A 23,290-nucleotide genomic window follows, 5' to 3' on the forward strand; every position below is an offset into this window, starting at 1 on the left:
AAATAAAAATGATAGAAATTTAGTTCATGAAAAGGTATCACTTCGAAAAGAACGAGCGTTACTCTCTCTCTCTCTCTCTCTCTCTCTCTCTCTCTCTCTCTCTCTCTCTCTCTCTCTCTCTCTCTCTCTCTCTTCTTCTTCTTCTTCTTCTTCTTCTTCTTCTTCTTCTTCTTTATGTAAATCTGATCTTGACGAAATGAAGTCATTATTTTGGAACAATATCCTTCCTCTTTTGTTTACGGTTTTTCCTCTACAGCAAATATGACTTAAACAATTTCATGCGCATGAAACGGTGTAGTAACGATGGAAAATAAATATTAACAGTTCAAAAAACTTCATTGAATTTTGAAATCTAAATAGACTTTAGCTAGAATTTTGTAATGATTTCTCACTGGATTCTTCGTGCAGGAATTTTAAGTGAGTTAAAACCAAATCATATTGTTATTCCGTTTGATCGTAAACGTACTTCTGTAGATTCACTCCATAATGTTACGAAAGTTTTACGTTAATTCTAATTCCCCAGATGGAAAATACGGAGACAGGAAGATTGACGAGAAATTTGTGCCAGGGCTAATAACGTTAAGTCACTCTATCCTAAGAATAGTTATAATATAATCGTCAATGTTGATTGATTTTGGGATTTCTGACATCCTGACATCAATTGTCATTGGCGCCGAATTCTTTTGTTATCAATAAATTAAAAAGGGACATTCAATTTAAAATCTTAAAAACAAACACATTAAGACTACATTACGTTACAAAAAAATACCTTGTTAAGGGCTACAGCAGTAGCAGGATCAAATGCTGGCATAAGGCCTGGTCAACCTTCCAGCTCATCGACTTACCTTACTAAAATGGGTTCCTTCAGTAGCAAAGTGACAATAGGCTCCAGCTGAAAGGACACCGTGAGGATGATAACCCATGATGTAATTCTTGGACGGGTCGAGCTCTGACGTTTTGATCAGGTGAGCAGGGAAGAAGTCACGGTAGCTTCTCCATAAGGACCCATTCCTTATCCAGTTGATTCTACGGAAAAGAAATAAGTTATGGTGAGTCTTGTCAGTTCGTGGATGGGTAACCACCCATGAAAACCAGACGGCAAACTTGTAAAAAGCTTCTGTGAATATGTGTGAAGCTAAGGGCATGTTACTAATGAATATTCAGTCCTATTAGGAGGTGTTGTGCACAGTGAATGGAGTGTGGCGCACCCTAGACGTTATTGAAGGTTACTTATATAATTTTCATTTATTCCTGCCTTTGACTTGGAATAATTTTCCTTTTGGATCTCGCCCACTTAGCTGTCTAAGTCAAGAATGTGACTCACTGATTTCGTTAAACTGGTCCACAACAACAATAAGAATCATAATATCAATAACAACTATCTATAGAGGCTATCTTTGGGGTCCAGTCTTAGCCATTGCGTGTTTTCCAAAAGACTCTAGGTCTTATGAGAATATGAATAAGTTCATTGGCACCTCTCTCTCTCTCTCTCTCTCTCTCTCTCTCTCTCTCTCTCTCTCTCTCTCTCTCTCTCTCTCTCTCAGCCTAAAAATCACGTTTTCCTTTAGTCTTACAAGAAACTAAGATGAGTCTATAAATCTTGAATTCTACACCAAATTTCTAATAAACAATGATTATTATCAATACATGATTTTTCAAATATTTATCATTCAAAGCTCATCATCGTATAACTGTATATTTATCATCGTTAAAAACACCCCTTTTGTGCTCATTATTATTAACCCTGGCATCATTATTATTATCGTTAATATCAATATTATCACTATCATCACCAGGAAGAACGTCTACTTTTTAAAGTCAAGTCAAACTAGAGTTGTTCCTCCCTTATTTTTTCCTAAAATTAATGCTAACATTAGCAGCACTAGCAATATTTACTGGCTGCCACACCGGAATAAGAATAGCTTTATTTAACAACGTATAGTTGGAAGGCCCATACCTACATGGTTGAAGACAATGAAGCGTGACGTGGGAGGTGATGAATGGAGAGGTATTGATTTAAAAGCTCAAAATAGAGACGACTAGCGAAATCTGACCTTTGCGCCAATAGGCGTAGGAGATGATAATGATGATGATGAAAGGTAATGGTGGTAGTAGTAATAGTGTAAGAATAACATATGGTAATCTTCTCTTACCTCCTTCCTCCACGAACACAGATGGTACGGTCCCCCAGGTACCACGTCAAATAAGCGAGAGAAAACCACCTGGACAAAAGAAAAAATCATTCTATATAGTAAATGGTAACTCGCACCCGTAGGATTTTCCCGTGTGTAGCATTGATAGTCTACGGGCAAAAGACGTAATGTTTAGACTTGTCACTGCCTTATGAAAGTCCAATCCCTCCCACCACTAACTTCTATATATCCTTGCATGAAGCACAATCCATTAAACAGATCGTGATATTTAAGTACCATAATCAGAGTTTCTGGAAGGTAAGAAGTTACATTTATCGGCAAATAGGTAATGCAACATTATATAAACGTAAAAAAACTAAAGACCAGCCGTTGACTTCATAGTCGTTCATTCATTTATGAAAAGAACCAGAACTAGAAAAAAAAAAAAAAAAAAAAAAAAAAAAAAAAAAATTAAGATTATAATACTAAACTATGCTAAATTTATATTCATATCCTTCCCCAGCCCGGATCAGAGAGGAGAGTTGAGCATAATTGTGGCTAATGTTCCCACCTTGGTGTAATGCGTTACTGGAATTTGCATCAAATCCTCAAAGTTTAAAATAGTTAAGGAGTGATAATGAGGCACGAAAACCAACAGAGTAAAATTAAAATAATAATATAATGCATTGACTGTAGTAGGTTGGCCAAGGCCCCAGCCACCCGTTGAGATACTACTGCTAGAGAATCATTAGGTCTTTTGACTAGCCAGATAATACTACATTGAATCCCTTTCTGGTCACGGCTCATTTTTCCTTTGCCTACACATACACCAAATATTCTGGCTTATTCTTTACACACTAGTATACGCAAACCGTAAAAAGTGACAGTTAGATAGATAGACAGGTATGCACACACTAGCGCACTTGCACGCTCATACAGACTCAACCCTTTCCACCCTCTCCCCTTTTAATAACTACAACCCTTCTCACCAGGGTATGACAACTCCCTCTCCCCACCCATACCCGAGGGATGGGGCTAGAGCAGTAGCTACACGTCTTGTCAGTGATCGTGACCGCAATATATATATATATATATATATATATATATATATATATATATATATATATATATATATATATACATCTATATATATATATGGTAAGTAGTAGGTTGGCCAGGGCACTAGCCACCCGTTGAGATACTACCGCTAGAGAGTTATGGGGTCTTTTGACTGGCCAGACAGTACTACATTCGATCCTTCTTTCTGGTTGCGGTTCATTTTCCCTTTGCCTCCACACATACTGAATAATCTAGCCTCTTCTTTACATATTCTCCTCTGTCCTCATACACCTGACAACACAGATTACCAAACAATTCTTCTTCACTCAAGGGGTTACTGCACTATAATTGTTCAGTGGCCACTCTCCTCTTGGTAAGGGTAGAAGAGACTCTTTAGCTATGGTAAACAGCTCTTCTAGGAGAAGGACACTCCAAAATCAAACCAATGTTCTCTAGTCTTGGGTAGTGCCATAACCTCTGTACCATGGACTTCCACTGTCTTGGGTTAGAGTTCTCTTGCTTGATGGTACACTCGAGCACACTCTCCTTTCTTATTTCTCTTCCTCTTGTTTTGTTAAAGTTTTTATAGTTTATATAGTAGATATTCATTGTTATTACTCTTCTTAAGATATTTTATTTTACTTTTTCCTTTCCTCACTGAGCTATTTTCCCTGTTGGAGCCCCTGGGCTTATAGCATCCTGCTTTTCCAACTAGGGTTGTAGCTTAGTAAGTAATAATATATATATATATATATATATATATATATATATATATATATATATATATATATATATATATATATATATATAAAGCCAGACAATTGCTCTTTATTATATAAGGGAGAGTCCCCTCTTTCGTCATATACCTGACAGGGCGCCATCCACCCGTTGAGATACTACCGCTAGAGAGCTTTTTGGGTTCTTTGACTGGCCAGACAGTACTACATTGGATCCTTCTCTCTGGCAACGGTTCATTTTCCCTTTGCCTACACATACACCGAATAGACTGGCATATTCTTTACATATTCTCCTCTGTCCTCATGCACCTGACAACACTGAGATTACCAAACAATTCTTCTCTCAAGAGGATTAACTACTGTAATTTAATTGTCCAATGGCTACTTTCCTCTAGATAAGGGTAGATGAGACTCTTTAGCTACGGTAAGCAGCTCTTCTAGGAGAAGGATACTCCAAAATGAAACCATTGTTCTCTAGTCTTGTGTAGTGCCATAGCCTCTGTACCATGGTCTTCCATTGACTTGAGTAGAGTTCTCTTGCTTAAGAGTACACTCGAGCACGCTATTTTATCTTATTTCTCTTCCTATTATTTTGTTAAAGTTTTTATAAGTTATATACGAAATAATCATTTTAGTGTTGTTACTGTTCTTATGGTATTTTATTTTAGTTATTATTTGCTTCTCTTATTTCCTTGTTTCCTTTCCTCACTGGGCTATTTTCCCTGTTGGAGTCATTGGGCTTATAGCATCTTGCTTTTCCAACTAGGGTTGTAGCTTTTCAATTAATAATAATAATAATAATAATAATAATAATAATAATAATAAGATAACGTAAAAATCTTATTCACTCAAGGGGTTAACTACGGCACTGTAATTGTTTAGTGGCTAGTGGCTATTTTCCACTTGATAAGAGTAGAAGAGACTTTTCGGCTATTGTAAGCAGCTCATCTAGAAGGATACTCCAAACTTAAACCATTGTTCTCGAGTGTTGGGTAGTGCTATAGCCTCTGTACGATGATCTTCCATTGCTTGAAGGTACACCCAGGGACATTATTCTATCTTCTTCCTAATATCCTTTCCTCACTAGGGTATTTTCCCTGTTGGAACTCTCTCTCTCTCTCTCTCTCTCTCTCTCTCTCTCTCTCTCTCTCTCTCTCTCACACACACACACACACGCATATATATACACAACAATATCAATATTATCAATGACTTTAACTGATGATAAAACTGAAAACTGAAGATTGAGGTTTGAGAAAACACTCCTTACTTACAGATAAGAACTTAAGGTCAGATAAGCATTACTTAATTAAACAGAGAGAGAGAGAGAGAGAGAGAGAGAGAGAGAGAGAGAGAGAGAGAGAGAGAGAGAGAGAGAGAGAGATCAGACTGAAAAAAATCTGAGTTTTGTATTTCGTCATCTAACATTCTGCCATGAGAATTGAAATACAAGTGTCAGGTTCAAGCCCGAATAAAATGGATCACTTTAAAAGATAAAGCATTACTGAAACTTATGACCAAACCTTAGAGGTATTATAACGAAGCTCAAAAGCCAAAGGAATGAGAGTGATTATGAGACTCCTGTTCTCTGTTGTGTCTGACCTATCAATTAAATTCTGCTGAAGAGTGCCATTCTCACCTTCACCGTCAACAGTCATTTGCTCTTCCAACCATTCCTGTGAGAAAAAGCAGCTAAGGCTCTAAATCTGCTGATTTATAAAAAAAAAAAAAAAAAAAAAAAAAAAAAAAAAAAAAAAAAAACTTTACAGGCTTTGTTCCACCTCGTTTTGACCTATTATACCACTACCAGATTTACGTTGACTGCAGAAATTCAAAGTCACGGTTACGAGAGCTTACGTGCCAATGGCATCTGGCATTTATTGAAGCCTATCGATCAGATTCATGGTCATTGATACAAAGACCAGCGCTATAACAAACATCTGGAGGGTTTGGATTATTACTTAAGGTGTGAATTCTCTTTGAGTTCCATCGGTCGTAAAGGATTTTTATACTCAAGATTTACTTGTGATATTTCCTGCCGTAATCATATTTGGTCAGCTACAATTATTGTAAACCTGACTTTTGAGTAACATGTATGAGGATGCATGTTGATTACTTAAAACCAACTTTTTTGTGTGTACGTATGCATGCACACAAATACACACAAACACACACACACACAAACACACACACACACACACACGCACATATATATATATATATATATATATATATATATATATATATATATATATATATATATATAATGTGTGTATACTGTACAGTATATATCGGCGTCAATGACCTTCGATGTTAGGATGCCAGAGAACTTCAAATCAATCAATTACTGTTCAGTAGATACATGGCATATGCATATTTTCTAAACTGAAATGGTGATTTTACAGCATGTCAACATGATAGACACTCCCATTATGTTCTTCGTAGTATCAAGTGCATCATCGCCTTTACTACACCAACATTCTCTGCTTCCCAGCTACCGAAACCAACGAATCATACTGCAACATCATTGCACTCGCCCTCAGGTAACATAGTTTAACATTTCAAACTAGTACGTATGTCAACTTTTTACTTTTCAGTTTTCTTTTCCTTTTATGATAACAATTTATTTAAAAGAAAGTCTATTCATTCCTTATAAATATTCTTCTTTTAAGATCATTCAATGATAACAATGAAAGCAAAGTTTTAGAATATTTTCTCCATAGTTATTAAATCCAGGCCTTTTAATTATTTCTAAACAATCTAATTCGCTCCAGACATTCCAGTTCACTCTGACCTTCCAGTTCACCCCCAGATATTCCAATTAATTTTAGGTATTCTAATTCACTCGCATGCATCCCAATCAATCTAAGCCTTCAATTCACTCCACACATTCCAATCCATTCTATGTATTCCAACCGACCAGAGGTATTTTAAGTCATTCCAGGCATTCTAATTAATTTTGGGTATTCTATTTCATACTAGGCCTTCCAATACACTCTATTGATTCCAATTAACTCAAAGTATTCCACTCCACTTTAGGTATTTCAATTCACTTTAAGCATTCTAAGTCATTTTAGCTATTCCGATTCATTCTAACTTTAGGTATTCTAATTCACTCCAGGCATCTCAATTTGCTCCAGACCTTGTAATTTCTTTTAGGCATTCTAATTCATTCCAATCACTGCAGACATTCCAGCTCATTACAAGCATTCCAATTCATTCCAGCATTCCAGTCCACCAACCACTATACCTTTAAGTATAACTTGCTTCAGAATTCAGATAATCAACCAGAATTATGTTTTTTTTAATGTCCGACACCATTTGAATAATTATTTCTGAACACAAAATCAAAAGAGGACTTCATTCCTCGTCTTATCATTTACGTTTAGACTCAGCTCTCTCATTAAAATCATCCTCTGCTACCTCTAAGTGATGCAAACATAGAGAGAGAGAGAGAGAGGAGAGAGAGAGAGAGAGAGAGAGAGAGAGAGAGAGAGAGAGAGAGAGAGAGAGAGAGAGAGAATCTTATCCCGGACTTTCAACGGGTCAAATAAAGAAATCATAAGTGGGTCCTTATCTGTTTACAAACTTTGGTTCTGTTTGACCTTCAAATAAAAGTCATTATCTGATGAACCGTAAAACACTAAAGCTATTTAAAGAAACGAAACAAAACATTTCATACTATATGATTTATGCTGACACTTCAGTTTCCCATTTACTTGGATTGTATAAGACGCACAAGTTAAAATAGCACATTATCTACCATAGTTTAATTGCTTCATCCTGAGAAACACACGTAGAAGGCACCCTCTCTAAAAAGCAATTTCAACGAATAACTTCATCCAATATATTTCTATTGTGGTTATCATTTACCTGGGTCAAAAAAGGAGAGAACGAGTGATTATAATCTAGATGATTGCATGAGAACTTGGCCTCGTAACATCTTGGATATCCACTTGGACCTGCTGAGTTTCAGAATATCTTTTCTCACCCGCACCAGTAGGGGATTCAGCATTATGAAGCTTCATCTGTGGTGGATAATGTGAGAGGGTGGGCTGTGGCACCCTAGCAGTACCAGCTGAACTCGGTTGAGTCCCTTGTTAGGCTGGAGGAACGTGGAGAGTAGAGGTCCTCTTTTTTTTTTTTTTTTTTTTTTTTTTTCATTTGTTGATGTCGGCTAACCCCCAAAATTGGGGGAAGTGCCTTGGTATATGTATGTATGTATGTTTTCTCACCCGCGTCACAGATTTAGTGAAATTTGACCATACACACACACACACACATATATATATATATATATATGTATATATATATATATATATATATATATATATATATATATATATATATATATATATATATATATATATATATATATATAAATGTGTGTGCGAGAATATGTTTTGTGCTTGCTTATATATATATATATATATATATATATATATATATATATACATATATATATATATATATATATATATATATATATATATATATATATATACTGTATGTGTGCCAAGGTATTCTATGCTTACTTATATATATATATATATATATATATATATATATATATATATATATATATATATATATATATATAGTAATAGACATATATATAGAATTATTGACAAATATAAGAAATAAGTAAGTTTTTTAGTTTCGTTGATATTATATTTAATTCAGAGAGCATTCATATAATTATACCTTTTTATTGTACCCTACATATAGAAATAAACCTGACATATACCTGAATATAAGTATCGTTCTAGTCCTCGTGAGAATATTAATTTCCCAGCACTCACTAATGACGAAAATATTCTTGAAAATGTTCTTGAATGATAAGATTATCACATTGACATTACTAATCATTGTCATGAGCGATTGGATGAGATTACATAGTGTTTTATTGACATATAGTAAACAAAATGCGTGGTCTTTATTTGGCTATATCCGATTGGAACTTTCGCGTTTTTATTAACTTTGTCTGCTATAAGACGTCCTTCTTTAAAAAAAAAAAAAAAAAAAAAAAAAACTGTTTTTTTACTACTTTTTCCTATTTTTTTTTTATTCAGTTTCTTTGGTATATAACATTGTTGATAGTTCTTTTCAGCTCTCACGTGAATTTCAAAATATTTTCGGTACATTCAAGTACATAAAAAATCCTTCAAATGTGAAATTCATGTTGAATAAAACTTCTCATATTTGATCGAATAAAATTTATATATATTAAAAAAAAAAAAAGTAGACAGAGGCCTATGACTAATGACATGATGGTTAGGGAAGACATTCCTCGTGTGAGTGTTTCTATAGATTTTTCCATAATCTGAACAATAGAGATCAGGGTGAGGAAAAATCATGGATGTAATGGTAAGTGTAGTAGCAGGTAGCAGGTAGGAATAGTAGTAGAAGTAGTGGTAGTTGCAGTAGCTTAAAATAAAATGATACTTCTCTCCATCAATTAAGCTAAATGTAGTTTGGTTTGCTCAGTAGTTGGATGGGATAACACCTCCTTGGAGGCGTTAGGAGAAGATGGTAGCAATTTCAAAGCTTAGATATTCTCAACAATCATTGGGGATCTGCAGTGAATTACAGTGAGTAGCATTTAAAACCTCTGTTCAGAAAGTATTCACGAGTCAATAAGTTTGCAATTTAGATATATATTTACATGACTAATAAAATTTGCAATTGTGAATATATGTTAGTTAAAAGTTTCAGTCATGTAAATACAGTATATCATGAAGTAGCCTATACACAGTATTATAAATTGTAAGAATTTTAATTGTACATTTCTTAGTAAAAGAGAAAAAATAGCAATAGGATTAAAGAGTCAAACAAAATGAGTAAGTAAGTTAAAAGAAAGATCCATTTTTGTTTAAATGTATCTTCTGGCTAATACAGTCTATATCTATCAGATCTCCGTTCAAAAAAAAAACATGAAGACAAATTTAAGTTTGTTGCAGTTTCACGCCAGAAGATAATTTCAGTATTTATCGAATAGGTTTGAAATGAAGAATCAAAATGACGAATGGTAAGCCAAGACTGACCGAGTATGCTTTAACTTATGGCCTTCAACTTTCATCCTTCACCTCAAGTTTTCTTGAGTAGGCCTACTCTCTCCGTAAGATGAGTGTGTGGGGCTTGTTTGTTGTGGAACTAGCGTCAGTGTAAATGATACGCTGTTCTGTGAGTATATATATATATATATATATATATATATATATATATATATATATATATATATATATATATATATATTTATATATATATATATATATATATATATATATATATATATATATATATATATATATATATATATATATATTTAACCTGTGCATCTACCTCCTTCTTGCTGTCCTGTCTCTAAAATTTCTATTTTTTCCCAGTTGCACTGCGGTGCTGATAGCCTCCTCAGTACCAGTGCCTGGCCATATAACCTAAATTCGTAAATTTAATTCTTACGTACACTTTCTTTTCCTAGAAATCACCATCATACTCGAAATATCATTTGGCAAAAACTGCTCATGACATTTTACTGAAAGAGTTTATTTGCGATTAAAATGAAGATTAATAAAGTAAAAACAAAGTAAAACCTAAAACAAAAGGCTATCCTGAATACGCTTCCCTGCAGCTGTGTCAGTGGACAAATGGGCACCAAAATTGAAGTTAAATAAACGATGCTGTAATTTTGTACTATTAATGGGGAAATATAATTCCGATGTTTTGAGATGACAAAAAAAAAAAATAATTGTAATGGTTTTAAGACATCTCAGCACTGTTATTCAGTAATGGCTACTTCGTAATAGCATACATCATGAACTCTACTTTACGCAATACTAAATAACAGTTCTATTATAGAGTATCTTTTTATGAAAAGAACACGCAATAGTAAAATACAGTTAGATAAGAGAGAGAGAGAGAGAGAGAGAGAGAGAGAGAGAGAGAGAGAGAGAGAGAGAGAGAGAGAGAGAGAGAGAGAGAGAGAGAGTTATAAGGATTTTGGATGTCTCAAAGACTCTTTGGTCCATCTGGGGGGACTTCATTTGCCCTTGGGTAGAGCGATTTGGTTTAAACGTCTAACGGTCTAGGGCCCGGCCAGACCAAGCGCGGCTAGCGGCGAGGTTAGCGGCAAGAGGTCATGGCGGCAAATTAAAACCTTAGGTATCTCATGTAGGTGGCCAGATAGGAGGCGCGGGAAGCCTCGCGCCTCCTATCTGGCCACCTACATAAGATACCTAAGGTTTCAATTTTCAGGTGGAACCTCTTGCCGCTAACCTCGCCGCTAGCCGCGCTTGGTCTGGCCGAGCCCTTAGAGAGCTTTTGTGATCTTGACTAACTTATTCTTGAGAGAGAGAGAGAGAGAGAGAGAGAGAGAGACTTACCAGTACTTCGTGTAGAAGAAGAGATAGATGAGCCCGATGAGAGAGCCGAACCCCATGAAGAGGAAAGACGACATCCAGAAGAAGACAGCGAACGTCTGGAGGCGTCGAGCGACCGGAATGTTGATGGGCGCAAATTTCGGTCCGAGGCTGAGGGGAAGACTCAGGACTCGGCCTAGAGCACCCAGAATCCACGGGAGGCTGTGGGGGAAGAGATGACAAATGTTCAAACAATGAAATGAATGGAATAGGATTGATGACAGGTGTTGAAAATAGGATATGAGGTGTGAAATATATGAAATTGAGTAAAACTGCTTAAAAGTTGAAATTTTAGTGTTGATGAATAGAAGTAAATATAGAAAGTGAATAAGCATACTTCAGTGGGTTACAATGAAGCACGAGGAGCAAGACATTCAGAAAAGCAAATACAAAACATATTATTATTATTATTATTATTATTATTATTATTATTATTATTATTATTATTATTATTATTATTATCTAAGCTACAACCATTGTTGGAAAAGCAAGATGCTATAAGCCCAAAGGTTCCAACAGGGAAAAATTGGCCGGTGAGGAAAGGAAACAAGGACATAAATATTCTACTAAAAAACTAATGAAGAATGAAAATGAAATATTTTAAGAACAGAAACAACATTGAAATAAGATGCAGATGGAAATGTTTAAAACTATGAAATGAAAAAAAAAAAACATGAATATTTAAATGAATTTCCAAAATGTTCTAATGCTTTCATTTTATACGTGCTGAAGTAGAAGTGATTTGCACAGATTATCGTAATACCATAAGCATCTCTCTCTCTCTCTCTCTCTCTCTCTCTCTCTCTCTCTCTCTCTCTAACACGTGCGCTCACACACATGCACTTTAATTTCTTCTTCCATGACGTTTAACCCCATTCCGCACATGTCTAAAAGGCCCCAGGCTCTCTCTCTCTCTCTCTCTCTCTCTCTCTCTCTCTCTCTCTCTCTCTCTCTTATGTTTAAAGGCCCCTCCCTCTCTCTCATTCACTAACACACGAACAACCACGGCCCCCTCCTCTCCCAGCCCGGGTCTTTGCGTGCAAACGATTAATTCCCTTTCATCGCCTACAGTAAGAACCCGGAAATGACAGCGCTGTCAGCAGCATAGGGCACCAGACACCGCTTCTGTTTCAGGTACCCAAGTTCATATCAAATGGGAGCCATCATAGTAGGCTAAAATTATCGTTTTCTTAGCTAATATTTTATATCTTTTGTTAGAGAAATAGAGCTGTCATGCAAATGGTTTATAAATATGATTGATATTATAATGATGCGTCTTTTTTCTCTTAGCGAATTTCTCGAGTTTACTCGAGTAAATATTATTTACAAATCTTTATATAATATTGATGGACTTATTCTTCACTCAGGTAATTTATAAACATGACTTCCCAAATATACTAACAACTTTTTTATTTATTTCTAAGAGACACATCAGATTATGATCAAAGCTGAATATTTTTATGATCAACAAAATGTAACTAGTGGATGTGCATACATTTCTTTTTCCCTGTAAGTAACAACGAAAGTTTACGTATGGTAAACTCCACTTTTCGATATTCCAGCGACCAACCTTTTATATCATCATTTATTAGGCACATATTCATTATAAATGTATCAGCTCATCTAGTATGTAAGGTTTATGGATCGTGACTTGACGTCGTGAGCTAATAAATTACTACTACTACAACTGCTACTACCACTACTAATACTACTACTACGACTACTACTACTAATACTACTACTACGACTACTACTACTACTACTACTACTACTACTAATAATAATAATAATAATAATAATAAAGCTTTCATATTCCATATATTAACAAAAGGTTAATACAGTATATTTGAGATTGGAAAATTCATTTTATAATGTGAATTTACAGAACACATATAAATCTAATAATCAAAGCAACACTATAAAAAGGTGCAATTTTTACACAAAAATTTTAGTTTATGCTGAATATCACCTTGAAAAATTCAATTTTTTTTTATAAAACCTAGAAAAGAGTAAATCACATGAAAGGTTTACATATTATTTAAAAAGAACGTGAGGTGTCGTACCTGTCAAAATGTTCGTCAACATGATCCTTCTTGAAAGTCGACCTCGCTTCCGGAACCTTCCGATTTAGCTTTTTCAGTTCTTCCTCGTCGATTTCAGAAGTTATCGTCTCCTCATTCGTCGTCTTCTCATCGTTACTGGTCTCTCCCTTTTCTTTTGCATCGGCTTCGTTCTTTTCTCCGTTCTTCATTACTAATTCTACCTTCACGAATTCGTCTTGGATGATTTCTTCTACCTTCGAGGTTTCTACTCCTTCCACGCTGCCCTCTTCCATCGTCTTCTTCCTGTCAAAATACAGACAAGAAAAGACTAGTCATGTAATGATAGTTCCACTTTGTTTATTCAGTGTTTATTTATCACGAAAGATGAAAAATACTCATTGTTATCACTGTCATTACTATCAAAATAAATATAAAGAATTTGCTGTGATAATCCTGAATATTATCATGCAAAGATCTAGCCTCCACAATAAAGAATGATAGATAAATGAAAACAAGAAAAAGGGAAACAGGTAACCTACTTTATATATGTACAAATGACGAAAGTATAAGCACAGGACAATACACACTAATTTCATTGCAGATATTGATAACTTAGAATTTTAATTAAGAAAAATCATCATTGTTAATTATTTCTAAAGCAATAGCACGCAAACTCTAATTCAAGATGCTTTCAAAACTTAGTAAGTATTGACCTGTGAGAGAAATAACTAAACCCCTAATTTGAATAAGGATATAGTCCATGCCTCACGTAACCCGTTACCTTTCACTCTAGATTCTTGAAATACTGTCTCAAGTCTTAGTCCCTCGAATTTAAGTGACTTAACGTTATTCAACTCGCTGCCAGTGAGAGGATACTCTCAAGCCGGCATCAAGCTCAGAGAAATACGAAAAAAAAAAAAAATGAGTGTAGTTCGAGCAGTCATTATTACTAATGAGACAAGAAAGTTCATAAAATTGCAATGAGGGCCTTTTCCTCATTGAATAAATTCTGAATTAATGTTTGTTAAACTTTTCATTATCTAGCATTTTATGTAATAGATTTTACATCAAACATTTATTGAGATTCCCACAATTTCACCATCCATGACCATTTTCGCCATTTGTAGTCATTTTTTCTCTCCCTAATCTTATCCTCCTATAAGGCAGAGAACATAGAGATAAACATCGTTTCACGACATCTTCCCTTAAAACGAAAAAGGATCCGTCAACTATGGCTACCTCTAGTAGGATTCGCAAGGTAAGGAACCGAAATGGATTACATCGCAGAAACGATTTTCCTGAACAAATTTAGGATTATTCGACGGTGGTAGGTCCCAGTCAAACCAGTCCTAGTGTTAACAACCTAATTCTAAAGACAATAAAAACTAGGAGTTTGATAATAAAAGCTCAATTCCTCTACAGATGGTTGAAAGAATTATGGGAAAGGTAGGGTATAAAAAGCCATAAGATTGTGTACAAGGTAGATAATAGATTTGAATGGCTTCCAATGCGCTGCTAGACAAAGTTAATGCAGTGAATAATGTAATGAAATTTATCCTGCACAAGTGGTTCATCCACGATTCATCAATAAGGAATGCATGTGGTAGTGACAGTTAAGTTTTTTCTTCTCTGGTGCCATCTATAGTAAGAGAAACTACTTAATCTTACACAATGTAGTATATATATATATATATATATATATATATATTATATATATATACATATATATATATATATATGTATATATATATATATATATATATATATACTGTATATATATATATATGTATATATATATATATATATATATATATATATATATATCAAATTAATGGAATTTTCGCTTCAAGAAAGCTTTGGATTTAGGCGGAAAGTGAACGAAAGAAATTACTTGATAATTTTAGAAAAATGTTGAATGTAGACTTAGAAAGGGACGCCGAGTCCTTTTTTAAGTCTACATTCAATATTTTCATAAATACATGCTGAGGACCTAAATTGTTTATTTGTATAACAGCTCTAACCGTCTCTTGAACATCCTCATTAATTTCGTAGTTGATGCAGACTAAATAAAAAAGAAATTTTCTCGTATTCGTAATCATTCTTCTATATACAAAGATATCATCTATTCTGATTTTAAAATATCATCCCAGTCACCTAACAGCTATTCCTTACTTTCTTTTCCTCGAGCCTCTTTTTTTTTAAAGCCATCCCCAGTCTTAAATAACTAAACTTGCTCTGTTCATATACAGACTTACACCCCTTTGTTAATTTTAAGTTTTTAAGATTTCGATAACCACAAGAAACCTGATTAAATCTAAAGACACTTCTGTAATTCATGCGATCCTAAATTGCTTATTTGTATAATCGTCTCAAATGTAATTTGGGAAATTCCATTGATTCCCATAGAGATGTCAGTCATTGTATTGGAAGCGCACTTCATTCTAATTCAATATTGTCATCCCAGTCACCAAACAGTTACTCTTTGCTTTCCATCGAGTCTCTTTTCCTTAAAATTTTAAATCACTCATCTAGCTCTGTTCCTTTACATATTGCTTGCCAGTTCATTCCCTATGGTTTTAACTTATAAGGAATCTATCGTAGGACCCTCTTTAACTTGTAATATTCAGTCTTATATTTATCTTTACATAGTGCGTCCCATGCTTGTACTGAAGCGTTTCGCTTGTCCGTTTTCTGCGATAAATAAATAAATAAACATATATATATATATATATATATATATATATATATATATATATATATATATATATATATGTATATATATATATATATATATATACATATATATATATATATATATATATGTGTATATATATATATATATATATATATATATATATATGTATATATATATATATATATATATATATATATATATATATATATATATATTCATTTTTGTTGTTTGTGTGTTTATTCTAGTTCCCATGTCAACTCTTCTTTCTTTGTGTAGGTTATTGTGAATCTTGCATTTCTTTGTTTGTATTATTATTCTTGGGCTTTTAGATTTAATTTTCAATATTTTATCAATCGATGACTTAATTTATGCTCATGATTTCCCGAAAGGTTGGTGATATCTTAAATATGTGTTGTTCAAAATGCTGAAGTTTATAGATATAAATATATATATATACACACATATATATATATATATATATATGTATGTATGTATGTATGTATGTATGTATGTATGTATGTATGTATGTGATAACACTGTCCTTATTAGCAGAACACCACAAGATTTGCAAAGCTTGCCTACCAGAATGCATGAAATATCACAAGAGGTCGGGCTCAAGATAAATAGAAGAAAGACAAAGATGATGAGAACGCAATATGCATTGGAAGATGAAATATCATTGGAAGGAGAAAGGATTAATGAGGTGGAATCATTTAGATATTTTAAAACTATGATCTCTAATACAGGATCTTTGGAATTTGAGTTTAATGAAAGATTGAAAAAAGAAAATCAGGCATTGACTAGGTTAAGTAAAATTTGGAAATCAAATCGCCTGAAACTAAATTACATATGAAAATCAGGCTAAATATCAGTTTAGGGAGACCGGTGTTACTGTATGGACATGAGTCGGGGTATGACAATGAAATCATATCCAACAGATTTCGTAGATGTGAGAACAAAGCCCTCAGAAAAATATAGGGAGTTAAATGGCAGGACAGGATTAGAAATGAAACTATTAGAGAGATTACTCGAGTGCCATATGTGGATGAGATCATGATGAGGGGTAGATGGAGATGGTTTGGTCATGCTCTTTGCACTCTCTAAAAGAGATTATTTCACCAAACTTTCAACTGGGCTTCACAAGGCACTAGACGACTTGGAGACCCAGGCCTACACGGCTGAGGACTATGATGCGTGAAGTGGGAGATGATGAATGGAGAAGCATTAATTTAAAAGCTCGAGACAGAAACGACTTTCGAAATCTAACCGAGGCCCTTTGTGTCAATAGGGACATGAGGAGATCATGAGGATGATGATGATGATGAGTGTGTGTGTGTGTGTGTGTGTGTGTGAAGGATGCTGGAAAAATTTATTGGAGTTGTTAAACTGCTATTATGATAACTAGTATATTTTTCAACAAACCGGTATAGGCCTATAAATGTTTGACAATAAACGAAAAATATGCAGTGTGAAATGCTGAATGCCTTGGGAATCGGAATGCACATTTTAAAATGACTGTGAAGGTCCTGGAGAGAGTAGGGTTCCCCATAACTAAAGGACTAGAAAAGTAACCTTTAAACTAAAGTAAGTAATATAAAATCTAGAATAATATCCTTTAAACGATTTTTTTTCGGTTTCCTCACTTCAATTATTTTCTGAAAATTACAGTTAACCTATTAAAATGTACATGTTTGTGCTTTTGCACCAACTTCAAAGATGTGCTTGGCTGTAATTTTTCGCCATCATTAAAATATTGTTGACCATCTAGGTCAAAGATTTGGAAGCCTTTATAAAAATATGAAAAGCTACGGTTAAGCAATCTCATTTCATAATTCTAAAAGTTTAAAAAAAATAGAAATCAAATAAAAATCACTGTAGAAAACTGTTATTAATATTCTTGTTGTTCCGCATTTATTTCAGAACAATTAACTATTCGGAAAAGAGTTTTGGAACATTCGAAAGCAGTCGAGTTTGTTGCTGTGTTGTCGTTGTTTGTTTCTTTAGTAGTGCTCTCAAACTCGGCAATAACAAAAACGTCAAAACATACAATAACAAAACTGAAACCTTTAAGATTAACGGTAGCTTGTAAGTTTACTCCCCCCCCCCCCCACGTAACGTAGGCCTAGTCGTAGTGGCTGCAATATGAAGTTACGAGTGATTTTTGGAATTCTGTTTGACGAGGAAACGGATGGTAGAGTAGGCTATAGATATGCGGACAGGTGCCAATTTCATCCCATTCCTCTACATCGAAAATTGTTTAAAATAAAAGTTACAAAATCTCAGTAAATGATCTTACCCAAAATACTATTTGTAAAATTAATTTTAGTGAAATAATCGTGAACTGCTTCATTTCAACTTTTGTGACATTTTGAAACATTGATAGGTGTATAAGTACACGGCGACGTAAGTGAGGTTAGGTGTGGGTACACCTAACCTAGGCTGGAACATGTCCCATTGATTTCGTTATAACTAAAGTAGGATCCACACAAGCTGAACTAAAACAATGATGGACGAAGTCGGCTGTCTGAAGTACTGGGATTGAAATCCCTGTGGTTTTTATATGCCCTATTGGTAAGACGGTCTACTTGTCTGCAGGGGACAAAAGTCAGCGCAGATTTATTTTAAAGTATAAAAGGCTACAAAACGGCCATAAACCTGTATTGCATTAAAAAGAAAGAGTTGCATAAGAAAAGAAAATTGCTGACCATTAAATGTATACCCTGTTGCTAAGCAGTGAAGACGAAAAATGTTGTGCGAGTCCTTTAGTTTTAAAACTTTTTTTTCACAAGGAAGATTATTAATGAGACCGCAAAACATCGAAATTCACATGATATATCATTCATTAGTAAGGTGAGCGTTTTTCATCCATAGGGCTATGTGCAAGGTAAATCTCACGTGTCAGGCCAGGCCCTTAATTATTTATCATAACTCCCCCATAGGCCTACTGTAGAGTAGGAGTTTCATCATGGCATATGCCTTTTAGGTCACAAATACTCTCAAGAATGTCAAATGCGACTGGGAAATCTTACTTTGAGGTTAGGCCTCATTTGCCAGATTATGCCTGATGTTAAAGGATTAGCGTTTAGCCGATTCGTGAACTGATACTGGGAAAGGACGGCCGTCGCGATTCTCGGCCGATGGTGAGTGTTAAAACTATCATTAAAACGATTAGGCCTATTAATGTTTTCTAGTTCGAGCATGTATTCAATATGTTGACGATCCTTTGGGTTATGACTATTTTAGCATTATTAGATCGATAAATATTTTTCTATATCCTTATTTTATAATCTTTTGTAATTTTTACGCTATAATTCTTAATTTTCTCAGTATTTCTCAGTGTTTGCTGATGTTTATATTGTATTTTTCCTTACAAGGTTAGACAAATTTTAATATTGGGTCTACTAATCTATCAATGTTTACAAAATTTTTGTTTGATTCGCAAGATTTTATGAACGCTAATAAAAAAAAAAAAACAACATTAGCGGGTATTTGTTTACAAGAGCACGCTCTCCATTTACTCCAAAATTATGAAGCCCTGCAGCTCTCCTCTATTTCTACAGTATTTAGGAGATTCTTTAAAGGCTGGGAAAGCAAAAAATAGCGAGATATGCTACGGGACGGGGGCAGGGGGAGCGGTTGGTGGAGGAGGTACTAAGAACGGGAACCGACATCATCTACATAGTCAACTGAAGAGAAGTTTGTGACGTTAGCGTACATTTGGTATATATTCAAAATAAATACTAAATTAAAGATGTTGTAATTACTCAAAAGTGTCACTATTTGTGAAATGCATATTTTATATTAGGTAACTATTTGATATAAATCATATTAAAGTGTTTTTTTTTTTAAGAAACTATTTTGAGAATGACCATTTTTCCCAGACGACGTTTTGCTACAATAACGTCATCTATTGACCACTGCCTAAGGATGCCTGCATATTTCCCGCCAATGAAAACATACCCTGCAAAAATAGCCATTCTTATAAAAAGTTTCTTATAAAAAAAAATAAGATTTATTGTCAAGTATTTACCAAATAAAATTTACCACTCACAAATAGTGACACTTTTGAGTAATTGATCCATTTTTAATTTAGTATATATTTTAAATATATACCAAATGTCCACTGACGTCACGAACTTCTCTTTGATTGACTCGGTTGACAATGTCGGTTCCAGGTTGTTTAGTACCACCTAAACCAACCCCTCCCCCTCTCCCCCTTGCGCAACATATCTTGCTATTTCTTGCTTTCCCAGCATTTAAAGAACCTACTAATTAGTGGACAAGAAGAGGAGAGTTGGAAGAATGCATAATTTTGGAGTAAATGGAGGGCGTGCTCTTGCAATATCAGTATCATCTAGACTAATTTAACTCATCATTGCCTACATAATCATTAACTCCTTATCAATATCAAGGAAACATATCTAATGTCAAAGAATTATTGTTTCAAGTACGGGTTATTGGGTTAACTACGAAAAAGGTAGCGTGTTCGCAAACATATATTGCCGTCTCCAATCTACTGCAGGACAAAGGCTTCAGACATACCCTTAGTCATGTCTGGGGTTTGGGCGTTTGGCCATTTACATCACCCCGCTGGTCACTACGCATTGGGGATGGTGGATAACTTTAGTGAGTTTATTCTGATAGCTCACAGCAAACCAACCTACTGTAGTATGGGTGGTTCTGACTAATATAGCTCACTGGGCTATTTTTCCCTGTTGGAGCCCTTGAGCTTAATGTATCCTGCTTTTTCAACTAGGGTTGTTATATATAATATCGTTATCATCAGTCTTTACTAATCCACTGCAGAACAAAGGCTTCTGACATGTCTATACACTTGCGTCTGTTTATGGTCTTTTTCTGCCAGCCCACACCCATAAACTTTCTTAGTTCATCAATCCATCGTCTTCTCTTCCTTCCCCTGCTTCTTTTACAATCTCTATGGACCGATCTTGTTATTCTTTATGTCCATCTATTGTCTGCCATTCTCATTATATGTACTGACCATGTCCAGTTCATTTTCATACATGTTAGAATATCCTCTACTTTAGTCTGCTCTCGTAGCCATGTTGCTCTTTTTGTCTTAAGTGTTATTCCCATCATTATTTTTTTCCATATCTCTTTGAGCTGTAACGAGCTTATGTTCTAAGGCTTTAGTAAGGCTCCAAGTTTTTTATGCAAAAGTTGATACTGTTAGGACCATCTCATTAAGTATTTTTCTTTTGAGAGAAAGTGGCATTTTACATTTCATAATCTCATTATATTTACCAAAACTCTCCATCCGATGTTTATCCTTCTTTTAATTTTGGTCTCATGCCGTGGGGAAACACTCGGTGTCTGTCCTAACTATGTAGGCTATATTCATTAACAATCTCTAGAGGCTCATCCATAACCCTTTATTTGTCTTGTCTCTGTGTTTTCATTGAACATTCTTAGTTTTACTCCTATTAATTTTCAGTCCTACATTTCTGCTTTCTCTATTCGAATCTTTTATCATATTTTTAATTATTCCCGTGACTCGCTAAATACAATTATGTTATTTGAAAATTTCAAGTTGGTAAGGTATTCCCAATTGATATTAAAGGTTAATGGTTAAAAGTGCCTGGTTTCAGTTTCATCAGAATAGAGGCTGACCAGAACGTCAGCCGGGCAAGCCCAACACCTCACTGTGGTGCCCAACCTCCCACTGCAGGGCCCAACCACAGCAGTGGCCTCCCCAGTAAACGGCTTAAACTCACGGTCCCGGGCTGGGATTGATCTACCGCCATGCGAATGCTAGGCAAACATGTTGAAACTATACTAGCCTGGAGGCTACATTTTCCCTCTCTAAATTGTTAAAACTTCTTCTAGGCATGCTGTGAATAATTAAGAGTGGTGGGGTCTCCCTATCTAACTCCTTCCACAATCGGAATTTTCTCACTATCTTTGTGTAGTTTTAGGATTGCTATACATCCTGTTTAGATATCTTCAAGTGTTCTATCTTAAAATTCTTCTATTTCTTGCCCTTGAATGGCCTTCATTACTGCTGAAGTTTTGACAGAATCAAAGGCTTTCTCTTTATCTATAAATGTCATACACAGTGGTTTGTCATACTCTGTTGATTTTTCCATTAGATGGTTAATTACATGGATATTGCCATTTGTTGAATACCCACTTCTAAAGCCTGCTTGCTCTAGTTGATTAAAGTCTAGCTGTTTTTCTATTCGGTCTAATATAATCTTTGTAAATATTTTAGATATTACTGAGAATTTTTATTTGGCGGTACACACACACACACACACACACACACACACACACACATATATATATATATATATATATATATATATATATATATATACATATAATACACACACACACACACACACATATATATATATATATATATATATATATATATATATATATATATATGTATCCTCTAAAGGTAAAATTGAAATTAGCTACTTACACACACACACACACACCCATATATATATATATATATATATATATATATATATATATATATATATATATATATAAATTATATATATATATAAATTATATATATATATATATATATATATATATATATATATATATATATATATATATACACATATATACATACATACATACTCTTCGGCCGGTTAACTGACTCTAGGTGCACCTTCGCCAGGAGAGGGTTAAGCATAGGATTTACACTATTGGTACAGACAGGTACCGTTACTGCAATTTAAACCAACCTTGGGAGTATGTTGTGAGTTGTGATGAGTTACAATGAAGCTGAAAAAAAACTCCAACAAATGAGTGATCGCACACACAAACGAAAAAAAAACAAACTACAATAGTCGGTGTAAACTCACAAAATCCGTCAGAGATGTAATTGTCGACTTGCGAGCACCGGAGACTTGTGTGACTACACCCGAGGCCAAGAAATCTTTAACTGAACGCATGATAATATAAGTAGACGGTGCTAATTTGACTCTTAAGAACGCGATAACTTGTATCTCTCTCCTCCTCTCAAGATATTGTTATCGTCCTTAAAAACCTCTCCGTAATTCACAGATAAGGGGCTGATATATAGTTGACACAGAGATCATTAGGAATTACTTAATTAAGTTTGTTATGTACTTATGTTTGGCGTACCCAACCAACCAACCGGATGGAAAGTATGCGGCAATTCCACTCATAGTGATGTGATGTCTTCAATGGCATATTAAAGACA

General features: G+C 34.5%; 1 protein-coding gene across 1 annotated transcript in view; it reads right to left on the reverse strand.

Moving 5' to 3' along the window:
* LOC137652343 (2-acylglycerol O-acyltransferase 1-like) overlaps positions 1-23,085 on the reverse strand; it is a 37,557-nt gene extending 14,472 nt beyond the window's left edge. Inside the window, exons 1-5 of the mRNA XM_068385694.1 lie at positions 22,929-23,085; positions 13,410-13,691; positions 11,311-11,508; positions 2,154-2,222; positions 846-1,026 (exon numbers count right to left, since the gene is read on the reverse strand). Coding sequence (XP_068241795.1) covers positions 846-1,026; positions 2,154-2,222; positions 11,311-11,508; positions 13,410-13,681 — 720 coding nt within the window. The 5' untranslated portion in view covers positions 13,682-13,691; positions 22,929-23,085. The remainder of the gene's footprint in view (positions 1-845; positions 1,027-2,153; positions 2,223-11,310; positions 11,509-13,409; positions 13,692-22,928) is intronic.
* Between the last annotated feature and the right edge of the window lie 205 nt (positions 23,086-23,290).

Source organism: Palaemon carinicauda, chromosome 13 (assembly GCF_036898095.1).
Source record: "Palaemon carinicauda isolate YSFRI2023 chromosome 13, ASM3689809v2, whole genome shotgun sequence".
In the NCBI taxonomy this organism is placed as follows: Eukaryota; Metazoa; Arthropoda; class Malacostraca; order Decapoda; family Palaemonidae; genus Palaemon; species Palaemon carinicauda.